The 16,546-nt window shown below is 46.4% G+C and overlaps 1 protein-coding gene across 6 annotated transcripts in view; it reads left to right on the forward strand.

Annotated features, from left to right (window-relative positions):
* Positions 1-6,563, forward strand: part of TPX2 (TPX2 microtubule nucleation factor) — a 59,151-nt gene extending 52,588 nt beyond the window's left edge. For 5 of the 6 annotated variants that reach the window (XM_045084029.1, XM_045084030.1, XM_045084031.1 and 2 more), the window contains exons 15-17: positions 578-689; positions 1,372-1,559; positions 3,353-6,563. In XM_045084029.1, the coding sequence (XP_044939964.1) occupies positions 578-689; positions 1,372-1,559; positions 3,353-3,463 (411 nt within the window). In that variant the 3' untranslated portion in view covers positions 3,464-6,563. The remainder of the gene's footprint in view (positions 1-577; positions 690-1,371; positions 1,560-3,352) is intronic. The other variant, XM_045084034.1, reaches the window with a different exon arrangement.
* Positions 6,564-16,546: the final 9,983 nt, after the last annotated feature.

Below are 16,546 nucleotides of genomic sequence, written 5' to 3' on the forward strand. Positions count from 1 at the left end.
TAAATGAGTGGTTAAACCTAAAGGCTTGATTAAATTCTGGTTAGATTTGGGGCACCTGAGTGGGTTCTGTTGGTTAAGCATTTGCCTTTGGCTCAGGTCATGGTCTCAGGGTCCTGGGATTGAGCCCCGTGTTATGCTCCCTGTTTATCGGAAGTCTGCCTCTCCCTCTCCCCCTGCCTCTCCACCCTCCCCCACCTCTGCACCCTGCTCATGCTTTTCTCTCTCTCTCAAATAAATAAATATAATCTTTAGAGAATATTCTGGTTAGATTTTTTGGGGGGTTGGGAGGGAGAATACTTTATAGATGATCACATCCAAGGGTACATAATGTCCACACATTTATTTTTATGTTCGGATATGCCTTAAAAGTACCTAAAGATATTTTCTAGTTCTCCGTGGATTCCAAGGTTATCAGTCTGATCTATTTAGTGTAAAGGGGGTTTTAACTGGGGTTTAAATGAAGTCATCTCCTGCCTTTATTGATGAAGCCATTTAGAAACGTTAGTTCTTAAGCCACTGAGGCAGCAGTTCTGGAAAGTTGTACTGTTGCTTATCTAACAGACATTCTTTCTAACAGCTGGAGGAAGAACTGAAACAGCAGAGAGAAGCAGCTTGCTTCAAGGCTCGTCCAAACACCGTCATCTCCCAGGAGCCCTTTGTTCCCAAGAAAGAGAAGAAATCCATTGCAGGTAGTATTATATGTATTCTTGGGGGATCAGGGCAGAATTGTCAGACTTCCCGGGGAGGATGCTAGGACTCCGTTGTGTCAGTATCAGCTGTGTCAACCAGAAGCATTTGCCTTTAGAGGATCTAGTTGTTCTCTTCTTGGACCAGGTTTTTGGTCTTTGTTGAACCATGCACCTGTGCTGAATTTGCAGCCTATGTTGGGGCCAGATTCAGAGAACAAGAGCCTAGGCAAAGGCAGCTGGCATTTCCACAGCAGTCATGGACTTTACTCACCCAAAGAGTAGTAAGTAAGGGAGGAAGAGCCATGACTTCTTTCTGGAGTCTTCTTTTCCATGAAGCAAGCCTTAGGTATAAAACGCTTGGTTCTTTAAAGCACTAGGTAAGGTGTCAGAAAATGGATTCTTCTCCTACATCTGTCTCAGAATCACCGTGTAGTTTTGAGCAAGATATTTCATCTGTATGGGTCTTGCTTTTCTCTGAATTAGATGGTTTCCAGGAGCCCTTCCAACTGTTAAAATCCTAGGACTTTTTCTTTGTGGTATGTTCCTCCTTTCTGCTGACAGGGCTTCCCTAGAATTTAGCCTTTCTGTTGCCGGGTGTGTCTGTGCTACTTGCTGCATGCAGGGGGCTGGGTTTATGCAGGTCGTGCTTGTGCACCAATATTGTCTCTGTTTCTGTACTCAGAGGGCCTTTCTGGTTCTCTAGTTCAGGAACCTTTCCAGCTGGCCACTGAGAAGAGAGCCAAGGAGCGGCAGGAGCTGGAGAAGAGAATGGCTGAGGTAGAAGCTCAGAAAATCCAGCAGCTGGAGGAGGCCAGGCACCAGGAGGAAGAGCAGCAGAGGGAGGAGCTGGCCAGGCTACGGAAAGAACTGGTAACTGGGCAGCATTAACACTGACTAACCTAGAGTTGTCTCTGTTTTATCTGTACCTTGCCTTGTCCCAGAAAGGATCTATGGTGGCCTACCAGGACATATCAAAGATGAGTGAAGGTGGAAAATCACACAAACCAAGAACGGTGGCAAAATTGTGATGTGAACAATGTTAAAGATGTGCACATTGTGATCCATGTGTCCGCTACGTTTGAGCCTTAATTTTGGCTCTTTTTAGAAACCAACCTGTTGGTTACAAAACTCACAGTGTTCATGAGATACAAACAAGCTAATAGTTAAAAACAACAACAACAACAAAAAAAACTAGTCTTGATACTGAATTCAGACAGAATTTCTTCTGGGGGGTCTTCATAAGGAGGATATCATGTGGTATAACATGCACAGTGATGCATTCCTAGGATTTATTTATTTATCTCATTTTTATTTCCTTTACACTTAAGAAAACCGATGTGGTTTTGCAATTAGACAAGAATATGTAGGTAGGGAAGGACATGGGAATTACATTGCAACTGCATTTTCATTTTTCTCTTAATAATTTACTCAAATTTCTTGGGGTTATAGCACCTATTGGTCCATGTGACCTTCAATGCTAACACTAGAAAAATGATTTAGATATTAAGTTATCCAGAAAGAAAGCTTAATTTGCAGTTAGGACTTTTTCACTCAGAGGGCAGCAAGGTGCATTCACTGCATTAATGAGCAAAGAGACAGTTTCAGATGGAACTTCATGAGACTGATAAAAGGAAGATTATATAAATACATAAGTTGTTGCAGTTTTGTCTCAAAAGCCTAGGCCAGCTGCTGTTAGAGCTGTTGGCAGAGATGACTGTGGCCTTGGGAAGGTTTTAGGGACAAACTTAAAGGGACTAACTTGTTGGAAAAACCCAAGCTGCCCTTTGCTGATTGGATGAAAAAAATGATACAGTTCCCACTCTAGATATGCTCACAGAACCAGCCTTTTTTCCAGCCTGAAGTTCTTTGATTTTTCTTCAACACTCGGTACTGCTTCTTGTATTTGTCCCCATCTTCGAGGTGTTACTTAACAACGATTCTCAGTGTAGGCTGGTACTGGTGTCAGCGTCCTAAAGCACAGTTCAGTCGATGCTAGTTAGCTCTCACTAACCTGACTTAATTCAGGATTGTTTTAGACTGCCCAGAAGGAAGGCTGGCTTTCTCCCAGCAGCCCTTCCTGGTTATGGTTTTTCTTTATTTGTTTGTCCATGGTTTGGGTGACTATTAAGTCTTGATAAGTTTAAGATTGTACTCTGGGAGGTTTTGTTTGTTTGTTTGTTTGTTTGTTTAAACATACAGTGTATTGTTAGTTTCAGTGGTAGAGTTCAGTGATTCATCAGTCTTATGGCACCCAGTGTTCATTACATCCCATGCTCTTCTTAATGTCCATCACCCATTTATCCCAGCCCCCCCACTCCCCAGGCTGATGGGTTCTTAACATGTATCTCTTTTCTGCTGCAGTTGTGTGCAGCTCCGTTAGCCCTAATAAAAAAAACAATCAAGCTCAAGCTGGAGTTAGGCTTGATGTTCTTTGGTGCAGACTGAGGGACCCCCAAGACCTGAACAGAAACCTACTTGGGCGCAAAAGCTCACGTGCTTTTCCTTTATGCTGTGTTGCATTTTTTACCCCCTCTTGGATAGTGATTTGGATCTCTTAAGACTATATAAACATTTTCTCAAGAAGAAAAAAATAAATGAAAACAACTATATGCATAGTTCTCTAACATCCTGATCAGTGGTAATTCTCTGTCCTTACTCTGCAGGTGCACAAGGCAAATCCAATACGCAAGTACCAGGGTGTGGAAGTAAAGTCAAGTGACCAGCCTCTGACTGTGCCCGTTTCTCCCAAGTTCTCCACTCGATTCCACTGCTAACCTGAGCCGTGAGCTGCAGGCACCACCTGAGAACAGGAGCTGCTCTTTTCATCAAACCAGGAGCCTTCTTTCCTTGTCACCAGGGCATGGAGAGAACCCATTTCTCAAGACTTTTACCTGCCCACGCCCAACAGAGTGTACCTGACAAGTGTGGACTCCAATTTTGTTGAGAGTTGTTTTCCTACGTTATTGAGACTAAGAATGAGACCCAACTGATGCATGTCTTGCTCTGACTCCATGTGATGATTTCTTTGAACCATCAGTCAACCTTTAATATGAGTCTTAACTCTGACTAAGTTTGAAGTTTCTGTATCAGCACAGTAGATACTCTCTGTTGCCTCTTCACTCCCCTCTCCCTTTTTTCTTTTTAACCAGAAAATAAAGATAGTTAAATACTAAGATAGGATTTAAGTCATGGCTTTCCTGAGGAACAGTCAGTGTATCAGATTCTTTCCTCATTTCTGCCCCAAATGAATTTAGAGTCAAGTAGACTGTCTCTACAAGGGCGGAAGTCTCATTAATTGCACAGCCACGAGGAAGACCATGGACCGACATGGAGCCTCATGGCATCCATCGGCAAGTTTTGGGGCAGAGTTGCTGTTAAGGCACGTTCTTCCTTGTCAATGCTGATAATAGGGGATGCTGTCCAGTACACATTTTAAGTCCTCTGATAAACTGGAGAGGAATAAATATGTTTGTCTTCCCTTCCCTGATTTTGTTACTTCATGTTTTTAATTCTGTCAAGCCCCCTTGGAGGTCACATCTTATTGGAGAAATGGGTACTTTGAGAGAAGGAGGGTCCAGGAACTTTTTAAAGCACAGGCTCTGTCCTTAGAGGAATGTGCTTTGTAACGCTTTTCTGGCCTTCCTTATTTTGTTAACTCCCTTCCCGGAAATACTCTGGAAGGCAATCCACGTGTGTTATGCCTTCACACAGACCTGTGCCTTCTTTCCTAAATGTGTTTTTTCTCATCTGGAAAATTCCTTATAAGGCTAAAGTAAAATCTTTTTCATAAATCCTTCCTTGAACCCCGACCTCTGCAGGCAAGAGTGATCACTTCCTTCTGTGTGCCTCTCAAATGTTTCCTGTATATATCTCTAGTAGAACAGTTATACTGCTGAATTACTTGTTCACAAACTGGTAGAGACCCAGATATCTAAAATTTTCTTAGTCCTTGAAAATAAAAATTATCTTAGTCATCTCTGTATTTTTGTAGCTGGCACAGAATTTGCTAGATCCATGTTAAATACTGTATTTTCTCTTACACTTGTCCTTATTTATGAACTGTACTCTTCACTAGTCCTCTACTTCTGAGCTAAAGGATATAAGAGCATCCATATTCAGCCCACGCCAGTCCTAGGCACTCTAGAAGATAGTAAACTTATTTTACATTCCTTTCATTTATTCATTCAATGAGCATTATGAACAGGCTGTTGTAGATTCGGTGACGGATGATAAAGCGAGACATGATTTGCAGATCCCTGAGCCTCCTGAAGACCACTGACCGATGCAAGATATAATTCCCTTATTCATTCCCATAAGTGTAGATTACAGGGCCATACTTACTCATGCAATTCATTTAACAACTATTTACTTGGCGCTAAGTGTATATACCTTGGGACCACTTAGTCTCTGGGAGTAGAACAATGAACAGAAGAACTTGCCTTCATGGAGCTTACCTTTTAGGAGGGAAGACAGACCATAAGCAAGCAGCTGTCCTCTCTCCTGTCATGTAGAAAATGTTTCTCTGACTACCATGTGGAGAATAGACTGGAATGGGTTGGGGCATGTCGGTGAGAGTTAATAGGAGCTTGGGCTGGGGTAGCAGCAGTGGAGTTGGTGAGAAATGGTTGGGTTCTGAGTGTATCCTGAAGTTGTAACTGGCAAGACTTGATATATTGGACGTGGTGTGCGAGAAAGAGGGTAATTGAGGAAGGTACATAGATTATCTGTCCTGTTTTTGACAGTTTTTGGCAGTTTTTGACAGTTCATGGTCATTCATATATTTCCATCTGGTATCAAATGTTTTATGTATTTCACCCATTTTTTAAAATTTTAGTCATTGCAGGGAAGAGAATAAATCCAACCCTCAAAATGAGGGTCCTAGAAAGAGCATTACTGAGAATTATGGACCTACTGGATCCTTCTGGATTGCCCTCTCCAGACAGGCCCATGTCGGGGTGGTAATGTGTGACAGTCTTGGAGAGGCAACAGAATGGGATTACATTACTTCAGAGCAAAGACCTTAAAACTGAGATGCAGACATCCATTGCCTCCTGCTCCCCAGAATTCCTCAGTTTCCCAGCAGCAGGCTGTTTCTCCTCAGCTCCGTCTGTCTAGTACCCCATTCTCTTTCTTCATGATCCTCGTTTCTAATAGTCTCCCATTTCCTCCAAAGCTCAAAATTTCCACTTCTATCTTACAGAGGAAGTCAGGTTCTTTATCCCTTCCAGCCATATTCTAGTGGGAGCTGCACTTTCAACACCCAGAATTTGCTCTGAAATTTTCCTAAGCAAAGAACCTGCCCTCTGATAGGAATTTACTGAATTTTACTGAGAAATCTGGCTGTCACACTATGCTTGGCAATCTTACAAGGCTTCTAGCTCATGCGCACATGCCGATGGTTAGCATTCCCACAGTTTCTGGGAAGGACTTTGTTTTCAGCGTTGTTTTGACTTGGCCATGGTTTCCCATTGCTAATAGTCTCGTGCTCATTAACATACATGTGAGCTTACTGTTCACTCTTACTGTGGTCGGTCGTTTTGTCCTTGTGTGATTGCTCTGTTGCCATCTTGACTGCTGTTTTATGCCTTGCCGGTTCTTTTCCACAGAGCTGTGTCCCTGGAAAGTGGAGCTTGGGCAGTAGGAGCTACCGTGGCAGCCACGGTTTAACGGAGAGAACACCCGTATACAAGGCATTGGAACAAGACGAGATGTGACTGAGTAATGTGAGACACTAAAAGTACTGAGGGAGTTCAGAGATTGTTTTTGGAGATGAGGCTGCCGTGCTTAAAGATGTTCCTTTTTTTTTTTTTAAGTAAAAATTGCCAAAGGAGTATAGTATGTCTTTTGGAAACCATTAAAATAATTCAGACCATATAGAATAAACCATGCAAGTCTCTTTATTTCCCTGCTCCCATTTCCCAGGGGTACCCCATTGCTAACAATTGCATATTCTTCCGGAAGGTTTTTATGTAACACGCAGATTTCAAGGGCATTTTTCTTTTCTTGTAATAATAAGATTGTAGCATTCCGCATTTGTTTTTAATTTGCTCCTTGAAACGTACATTCACATGGTTCAGAATTCACAAGTTACAAAGGCGAAGTCCTCCACCTTTTCTCCCAACTGTTCAGTTCCCGTCATCAGAGATAGTGCTGTCAGGCGTGTTCCTTTGCAGGGACAGTCACCATAGATGTATTTCTATCTCCTCTCTCCTTTAACTTTTATACAAATAGTATCATGCTTTACAGTCTGTACCTTGCTCTTTTCATATGTGTTCTGGATTGAATGATGTTCAGGCACTACCTTGGGCCTGTTCTGACTTCCCCCGACTGAAGTATGAAGCCTCTTAGGAGAACCTAGTGACAAGGAGGCAGACTTGGAGAAGAGTCTAGATCCTCTGCAGATATCCTAGGCTAGTGACCTGAGGTTCCAAGGACTCGAGGACAGGTCAGCAACACCTGGTCTCCCACCCCCTCCTGGCCTAGCTGAGCCTTAGGGGCTTGGCCTGGGTATCTGGTGAAGCCTGTGCATCTCCTTGGATAAATCTCGACATTGCTTCCTTTTCAGTTCCCTTCTGAATCTTATCTGCTGAGAAAGTTCTTCATTGCTGAGAGTAGCAGTTAAAAAAGCTGTTAGCCACGTGGCTGGGCTCCGATTTCTGCAGAAGCAGGCTGAGTTACAGCGTGGTGGTGCGGATCCAGGTAGGAATCAGTCAACATTTTGAGTCCTGAGCTGCCATCTGCCTTGCAGCCTGCTGGGATGCTCAGTTTAGACAACATATAAAGTTTCCTGGATACGGGACAAACCCAGGCCTATGGAAAGAGCAGGAAGGTTAAAGTGTGTGGTACTTTGAGTGGTGACGAAGGCGTAACCAGGGAGCTGACATGTTTGCACCAACGCCAAGAATTCCAGGACAATTTGTTATCCAGCTGAAGCCAGTGTAGTTGCTACAAAAAAAAAAAAAAAAAAAAAAAAAGCCTGGGGACAAACATACTTTTGCCTTGTTTCCTTTGTCTTCTTGCATACCCACTCTATTTTCTAGTGCTGCCGTGAAGGATACGGACATTGAAAATGTCTCATGGTATTTGTTATTTTCGTTCTTGCAATAGAATAACAGACAGAGCTCGGGTCAAAGCAGGGCTCTTATGTGCTGAGGGTATCAGCTTCCTGAAACGGTTTGGCAGATGCTGACATTCCACCCAGAGAAACCATGGTTGGAGGGGTAGGAGAAACAGCTTAGAAAACTCTGGGTTTTATCAGAAAATATTTCACCAGACTTAATTAACCTTGACCTGAAGACATCAATTACCTTCTGCCTTGTCCTTAAAATTTTGTTAGCCAGAAAAGAATAAAAACCTGGCCTCTCTGATGTGCTGAGACCCATGTAGTTACGGGACTAGTATCCTAGAACATCCCAGACAAGCATGTGGATGTGTTAAGAATTGTAGCCAAGTGTTGTTTCTCTGCTTTGTTTTGGCACCAAAGCTATTCCCAGGTTTTCTTTCAGGAGCAAGGGTGGGAGACGTAGTTTTCAGTGGGTCAAGATACAAAATGGAGTCAATGGTCTTAAGCAGTAATCTGAAAAACAGTTTGGGGCAGCATTTTTCAAGCTTGCTTGGTGGTAAGGAGAGTTGAAAAGTCTCTAGCCTGACACTGACATGCTCCTACCCAGGAGCGTGTGCACACAGTCACGTCCTAGAGACATGCTGCTAAGTGACTAGAAAGTGACAGAATTCACTCTATGCAAAAATATTGGGTGGGTTCTACAACTTTTTTTTTTCAGTTTTTAAGGTAGGGTTTATTGTTAATCAAATACCATTCTGACAATACCTGGTAATAGGAACAAAGAGAAAAAAATACATCACTCACCTTGATCATGGTACACTTTGTATGATCTGTTTTTTTCTTGTATGAAGCTTTAGTCTGTTTCTTGACACTGAAGGGTTTTCTCTACCACTGAAGAGTTTTTCTTACCACATTTATATACTTGCCAGGGATGTTCTGGTGTGTGTGTATATATGTGTGTGTGTGTGTGTTTCACTTAGCATAGTAGCAACTCAAATATATTTCCATATTACTGCATACTTTGTAAATGCCAATTTTAACAGCAACATACTGTTCCATTGTTTTGAGTTTGCTTCTCCCCACTGAAAATGCTTGTTTTGCAAAGAATTTTTCTAGACTCTATTTATAGGACAGATTTTTTCATGCCTCTTTTGTATCATGTCTGTCTCTAAACAAAATGTTTCAAACCATTTTCAAGCTTTGTAATTAAAATTTTAAAAGAAAATATAAACTCCTCCCAAAAGTATAGTTAATGACATGATCCTGGCATACACATTTGCAAAATGGAAAGCTCCTTTTAGCTGCCGTGATGTCCATGTTACCGGCCTCATGCCTAGAGAAAGCGTTTACTGGCCTTTGGCAAAGCCTTTCTGGAGACAACTCTCATTATGTTATTTAAAGTCTTAGAACTCTGCGTTTTCAGACAGACTTACATAGTTGATTGTTGTCTCCAAGCCTTCAGATCAGATTTGAAAAGAAGACACCCTTTGTCTTTTTTAGAGTTAAGACCAAGACTGATGTGTCTTTGGGAAGAGTAGGGGCAGGGAATCCAATCTGACTTCCGTCACTGACACACTGCGTGACTTGTAACAAGTCACTCTCCTTTTCTGGACTTGAGTTTCCACTTCTGTCAAATGAGGAGAGTTGGAAAGATCAGTAAGGCTATTTCAACTTGAGTATTTTCAGAATTTTTAACAGACCTTTTGTTCTAACCACACCAAGCCTACTTTCATATTTATATTTTTCTGTAGCCACCTGCTCCACCATTGCAAGAGGGCACCTCTAGGGAGCTCTCCTGCCCCTGGATTACCATTTGAACTTCAGTGAAGTATGTTGGAGACCAGTGTGCTGTCTTGTTGAGGACTTTCCAACGGTTGTTCTGGAAGCGGAAATCTAGCCCAGATCACTCCAGGGGACTAATCCCCGAATAATGTCCTCTGACACACACACATATTTTCTGATGTTTCTCTTGACCTTGGAACTGGTTAAAGACTGCACAGAATGTTCAGTGAATTCTTACTACTGCAAGGAAGTCCCTCCCATCCTTGGCTTTTCCAAGATGTGAGAATATCTAGTAGTGGTTTTTCTCTTGTTGGAGGCAGTTTAAGGACATCACGGTAAAATGGATATCTTGCCTTGTTGCTCTTCTGTTTCTCTCCACTGCAGTTTTCAGTGTTCATGGTCAAGGGGACTCGGATTGCTTTGGGTTAATTGTCACAAGGTTCAGGAAGAACACAGCAGTCTTTAGTGGATAAAACCCCGGATTAGGAATTGGGAGAGTGGCTTCAGGCTTTCTGACCTTGAGCATGTCATTTTGAATTCTCTGCGTTCAATTTCCTCACCGTAGAAGTTAGAACGATGTCTCTAGAAAGGACCTTTCCTCCTGCTCTTTGGAGGACAGTTTGCTCCCAGCTTTAACATGACCCAAAGGCACTCTGAGCAGCAACGGTGACTGTCACATTGGGCTCTTATTCTCGTTGGCTAGTGTGACTCAGTGTGACCACACTTGAGTCATATGCTCAGTATTAATTATCAGAGGGTATGTGTCACCGGGGGTTGCCAGAAGCCCCTGCTGTTTGCCCAAAGCTAACAACCTGACAGGACGGGGCCAGCAGCTGCGAGTTAACCACCAGCAAGAGGAGCAGAGAGACCTCTCAGAGACTCCATGGGAGTTTGTGCAGGCAAGAAAGGAGAGATTTGAGTTGAGCCTATAGAAATCACCCTTACTGGCTGGAGGTTGATGTCTACACTGGAGGCTCACTGATTCTGACGGCTCATTAGCCTTTTTCTTTCCCTTGTGGTAATTTGTTACAGCAGCAGTAGGGACAAACACGGGAAGCCACCCAGCGCAGGCGCTCAGAGAGGAGTGGGAAGGGGCTGCCTGTACCCACTGCCCTTCACGGCTTCAGTTTTTGTGCAGCTTCTTGAAATACTAGCTGTAGTGACAACTGAGCGTTTCTGCATTTTCCTCACCACATATAGAACATTCCTATTACTCAGAAGCCTTAGGAAAATGGGTAGGAATTAGGCTGCAAGCTCAGCAGCGGGGGCTGGGGAGAATGTTCCCTGGGACAGCAGTCCTCTGGGGGCGTTCTGTGGATCCGCAGACCAGCCTCATGAGTTCCAGAAATGTGAATTCTCCAGCCCCATTGCAGACCTCCTGAGTTGGACCCTCTGGATGTGGGGCCCAACGATGGGTGTTCGAACAAGCCCTCAAGGGGACCGATGCATTCCCAAGTGTGAGGACCACCGTGCCAGGAAAGAGACGTGCATGCAGGTCCTGAGAGACAACAGGTTTCCCAACTCGGAGGCTCTATGGGCTGGGGAGCCAGCAGCCATTCTCTCCCACGGAGGCCAAACAACAGGGGGTCTGGGGGGCCAGAACACCCTTCTCTGCAGCTCCCTGGGGTGTCACCTTTGTGAGGTCTGCCCGTGTGACACGGGAGAGCTGCCGATTCGTTGAGTAGGTATTTACCTCCCTAGCCAACGCTCCATTACCAGAATAAAGGAGAGCAGAAGGCTTTTCCATGGGGCCTTCCAACTAGTCATATGACAGATGAGGAAACTGAGGCTCCATGTTTAAATGACTGTTCCCAAAGTCACATTGCTGGGAGGTGGCAGAGTGCGGATCCAGGTCTGTCTGCCCTCGGGTACCCTCTGCCCCGCACCAGGTGCATCCCTTAAGCAGAGCCAGCTGTAGGGGCTGGGCTTGTTCTGGCTCTTTCTGGAGCTGGAGGACGCTTGATGAGAGACCACCCCCACCACCACCACATCGGGTGAAAAAGAAATTGTTTCTCTCTACTTCCAGGACCAGCAACTCAGGACCTGGGAGCAAGTACCCTGTGAAGGTTGCATTTGGAGCTGGAGCCCTCACTCAGCTCTTAGCCTTGCAATGGGAAGCCTCCAGCAAAGCGTCCCAGGGGCTGGGAGGCAGATCGTCTCTCCCCACTTTCACCCAGCAGGCATGTCCTCAGACCGTGCTGGAGGCTTGGGTTCCTGTCAGGGAGGTGGCAGGTGCCAGTCAATAAAGTCACAAGTCTTGGCAGGACTGAATGCTCGCCAGGGTAGGTCAAAGGGCCAGAATGTGCTTTGCCCCAGCCCCCTCCTGGTTTGGACGCCCCTGGCCATCCCAGGCACGGCCGCTCCTCGCACCCCCCGGTTCTTATGGGGACCCAGTTTAGCAAATGGACCTCAAGTTTTATAAATAGCTCAATGGCAGCCAGGGAAGCCATCCTGTGCAGCAGGACAGAACATGCATTCCCCACTTTTTGAGCCATTTCCTGGGCTCGCGTGACAGGTATAACTCGTTGTGCGAAGTTGAATTCCTTTCGACTCCCAGGTCTCTACTCGGGACTTGGGTCTTGCTTTTACTCTTCCATGTGTCTGTGTTTGTCCCCTGCCCCCACTGGCCCTGCCCTCCTGAAGTGGTGCTTCCAAGTCTGCTCCTGGGACGTTTCCTGTTCTTGGAACAGCTGCAGCAGCCTGGGGTACCCTCCTGCTACTTGATCCTATAGGGAGGTGTCCAGTGGCCCTGGGTAATTTTCAGATGACCTTGTTCCTCTGACGTCATTACCTGGCTATTTTTGGCTTTGCTGTTTATGCTGCAGAGTTGGGCTGAGACAGGGGAGAGGCAGAAAGGGGAGGTTTCCCATTGTCCCGGGGCCCCTCCAAAGTGGGAGTCCTTGCTCTTCAGCACTTACAGAGCACCTGCTGAATGTCAGGCCCTGGGCTACCAACCTGATGACGAGGTCTCAGTCTTTTTCACTCACTCGATTTCACTCTCCAGTGGGCATTTAGTGGTACGGAGTTGTAATTAAGCAGGAGAGCTCGGGAGCTGAACTCATGGAACGCATGAGGCTGGTCTGCGGGTCCACAGAACGCCCCCAGAGGACTGCTGTCCCAGGGAACAATTCCCCCGGCTGGGGTTTACATTCCAATGCCCCTGGAACCCTCTCTTGGAAACCTTGAGCAAATTATTCCTCCATGCCTCGGTTTTCCCTTGGAAATGGGAGTGAAAACAGTATCTACTTCATCAAGTTGTTCTGAAGATTAAGGGAGTTAGTATGGCACATGGTAAACACACAATAAGTATTCGTGACCTTTACTTCATGATGGCACCCCTTTTTGCACTAGGTCCTTGGGATACAAAGTTGATGGACACGATCCCTGTCCTGAGCTGGATCTGGATCTAGATCCCCAGAGCCCCAGATACTAAGACCGGATATACCGTCCGCATAACACGTCAGAAGAGAACACCCATCATGTGTGCCATTGTACCCTAGCTTGTAGGGGCATTTCAAAGAAATGAGGTGATGTTCTTGTCCTGGGAGAGCCGCAGAGCAGTGGTTCTCAACCCCAACTGCACATCAGAATCTTCTGGGAAGATTCAAAATATACCAGCATTCTGGGCTGCACCTCCTAAAGATTATGCTTCCAGTAGCCTGAAGTCAGGAGGGGTTCAAGCTTCAGGGGTTGTAGAAGCTCTCCAGACATTTCCAAGGTGCCGGGGTCGTGGGAGAAGCACAGCCCAGGCTCTAGAGGCTGGAAGAGCTTACCTGCTGCACCAGCGGACTCTCTCAGGAGGGCCCCGAAGCTGACCCTCTGACTTGGGGGTTCTCAAACTTGGGTGTGCATGACAGCCACCTGAATGTTGGTTAGAAAGAGAGGCCTGGGGTTCCCTTCTAAAGAGGCTTCATTGAAAACAAACTCGGGGTTCTGGGCACTGAGAAAGTTGGCCAGAGCCATGCCTTCATCCAAGAAGTCATCACTGACCTGCAGTCCCAATTCATGCTGTTTTTTTTTAATTTAAATTTTTTTTTTTTAAGATTTTATTTATTTATCAGAGAGAGGGGGAGAGAGTGAGCACAGGCAGACAGAATGGCAGGCAGAGGGAGAAGCAGGCTCCCTGCTGAGCAAGAAGCCCGATGTGGGACTCGATCCCAGGACACTGGGATCATGACCTGAGCTGAAGGCAGCTGCTTAACCAACTGAGCCACACAGGCGTCCCATTCATGCTGTTTTTATATCTCTTGTAGGGTGTGCCACTTTCTTGAAGTAAAGAAATCTGTGCGCTTATTGATACGTTTCCAATTTTTAATCCACTTAGAGTCACAAATGGTCATTTCAAAAAAATTGGAAGAGCCAAAGAATAAAAACCATCTCTACTCCCCAACTTATTAATATGTGCATTTATATCCCTCCAGACATTCTCTCATTTTCTTAATAAATGTTTTTTTAAAAAATGTTATGTATTTGAGTGAGAAGTGAGTGAGAAAGCAGAAGCAGGGGGAACAACAGAGGGAGAGAGGGAGAAGCAGGCTCCTCTCCGAGCAGAGAGCCCAATGTGGGGCTCAATTCCAGGATCCTGGGATCATGACCTGAGCCGAAGGCAGAGGCCTAACCAACTGAGCCATCCAGGCACCCCGTTAATAAATGTTTTTAACAGCAAAAAAGGATCCCACTTCATGAATGACTTTACATTTTTCACCAAAAATGTACCATGTGATGATTCTATCGTTATCCTTCCTCATCTCCATGACTCCGAAGTGACCACATTAGCCCTTGCCACAGATTAGAGCATCCAGTAAACAATCCATGATTTCAAGATGGATCAGGTGTTGTTTGAATTTCCAGAGGGATCTTTGTTCAGTTTGCCACACAGAGTGTCCATAGGCTTACCAGCCTTGGAAGGAAGGTCAGGGTCTTCCCTAGGCCTTACCCAGAGGATTGAGAGGTACTGCCCCAGCCCCAGGCTTAGTGGCCGGAGGTGGGAGTGGGCAGGAGAAAACAGTCCTGAGTGGCTCCCATGTCAGGACCACAGGAAAGATGTGAGGGCAATTGGCAGCTCTCTTTGGAGTCAGAAAGGTTACTCAACTCCCTGGATTTTCCATCACAGCCGAGCAGGGAGAAGGTTAGGCCAGGAAATGTCTTCTCTGAGCAGGGCCTTTTAAAGCCTCTTGGCTGGGTCAATTTCCTTCCAGGAGCCAGGGAAGCAGTGCCCGGGGTGAAGTTAACCCCTCCACTCCCAATTAATTCTCCCAGGGATGGGTGAGCCTGAGAAGCCAGGCTTCTGGAATGCAGAGCCATCCAGGGCATGAGGCCTAAGGAGCCGTGAACTCTGGCTGGAGAAACCTTCCTTCTGGCCTTGTTAAATCCAACAGGCATAATTGCGTCCTGCTGACCTTAATTCCCCTGGCGGGTTTAATTGGTCCTGGCATTGCCCCACTTCCTGCCCTGCCCCTGTGGAGGCAAAGAGGGCAGTTGCACAGCTGGTCCAGGGCGGGAGAGCCCCGTTTGAGGGGTGGGCAGGGTCTCTGGCAGCCCCTGGCTGGGAGGAGGAGGTTTCCCCATGCCCCTCCCCTGTGCCTCCAAGAGAGCGCTGAGAAGAAGCCCGGGGACTCCCAGGGAGCAGCTGGCCCGGCTGAGCTTAACCCGGGGCGGGGGAGCAAGCTGCAGGCAATCCCGTGGATCCGGAACCAGGCCAGCCTCTCATCCCAGCGGGAGGGACCGCAGAGGAGCCTGCCGGGACAGCTGAGCGCTCTACCTGGGATGTCCACCACATTATCTATTACAGTATGGACTGTGCCAAGCACTGTCCATACCGTGTGCTGGCTGAGTGCTCCCAGCCACCCTGGGAGGGGCAGAGTGGTTCTGAGCTGAGCTTCAAAACCCAGCTCTGTGAGTTTGCCCCGTGACTCAGTTTTCCTGTCACATCTGTGAAATGGGGAGAAAACAGCTGCCATGTCTACAACACTTACTGTGCTAAATGCTTTATATACCTCCCCTATGAGGAAGGTGCTCATCCCACAGATAAGGCAAGCGTTTGTCCCAGCCTTGGTTACTAGTCTCAGAGCTCCTTAACCACTACTCGGTAGGTGTGTTGCCACAAATGCTACGAAGTTGCTTACCCCCCGGGCCTGCCCCACTTAGTAAGAGCTTAAGAAACGTTACTTAGGGGTGCCTGGGTGGCTCAGTGGTTTGGGCTGCTGCCTTCGGCTCGGGTCATGATCTCGGGGTCCTGGGATCGAGCCCTGCATCGGGCTCTCTGCTCCGCGGGAAGCCTGCTTCCCCCTCTCTCTCTCTCTGCCTGCCTCTCTGCCTGCTTGTGATCTCTCTCTGTCAAATAAATGAATAAAATCTTTAAAAAATTAAAAAAAAAGAAAGAAAGAAACGTTACTTAATGTGGGAACCATAAAATTCCCTTTTCTCAGCATTAGCTTCCGCACTTTAAAGTGGCCTAATCCTTGGCCCTAAAGTCCTCTGTGAGGTTCCAGAGAGCTGGGTAAAGCCCTTGGCAGAGTCAGGCCTGGCCCCAAGGGCGCACTCCCTAAATACAGGCCGACAACCGTGGTTAATAACAGGGGAATGTCAGCAAGGGCCATCGTACCAGAGTAATCCCACAAACTCAGGCCAAAGCCTTGCTAGTCAGTCGCTTACTCACCAAACACTGCCTGGCAAGTACATTTTGTGCTGGGGACACACGCCTGCGAGCGTCACAAAGCCCCTGCCCTCTAGGAGGTCCTGGAACCCATCAGTGGTGGGATCAGCCTGGAGGAGGGCGCAACATCTCACCCGAAACCAGAACGTGCTGCAGGAATGAACAGATAGAGGGCCAGGGGCTCCCCTGAACAGGCACGAGAAGAAGCATTTCAACCCTCAGAACGCTGTCAGACCCTTTAGTGGGCACTAGGTGGGGAGAGAGGGTGAGACACAGGCTGGGAGATTTTAGGGAAGAAAGAGGACATTGGGCTTTGAAGAAGGACATTTCTGGCTCAACTCCCTTGTGGAGTGACTT

This window comes from Mustela putorius, unplaced genomic scaffold (assembly GCF_011764305.1).
Source record: "Mustela putorius furo isolate JIRA1106 unplaced genomic scaffold, ASM1176430v1.1 tig00000743_pilon_pilon_pilon, whole genome shotgun sequence".
NCBI classification, from domain to species: Eukaryota; Metazoa; Chordata; class Mammalia; order Carnivora; family Mustelidae; genus Mustela; species Mustela putorius.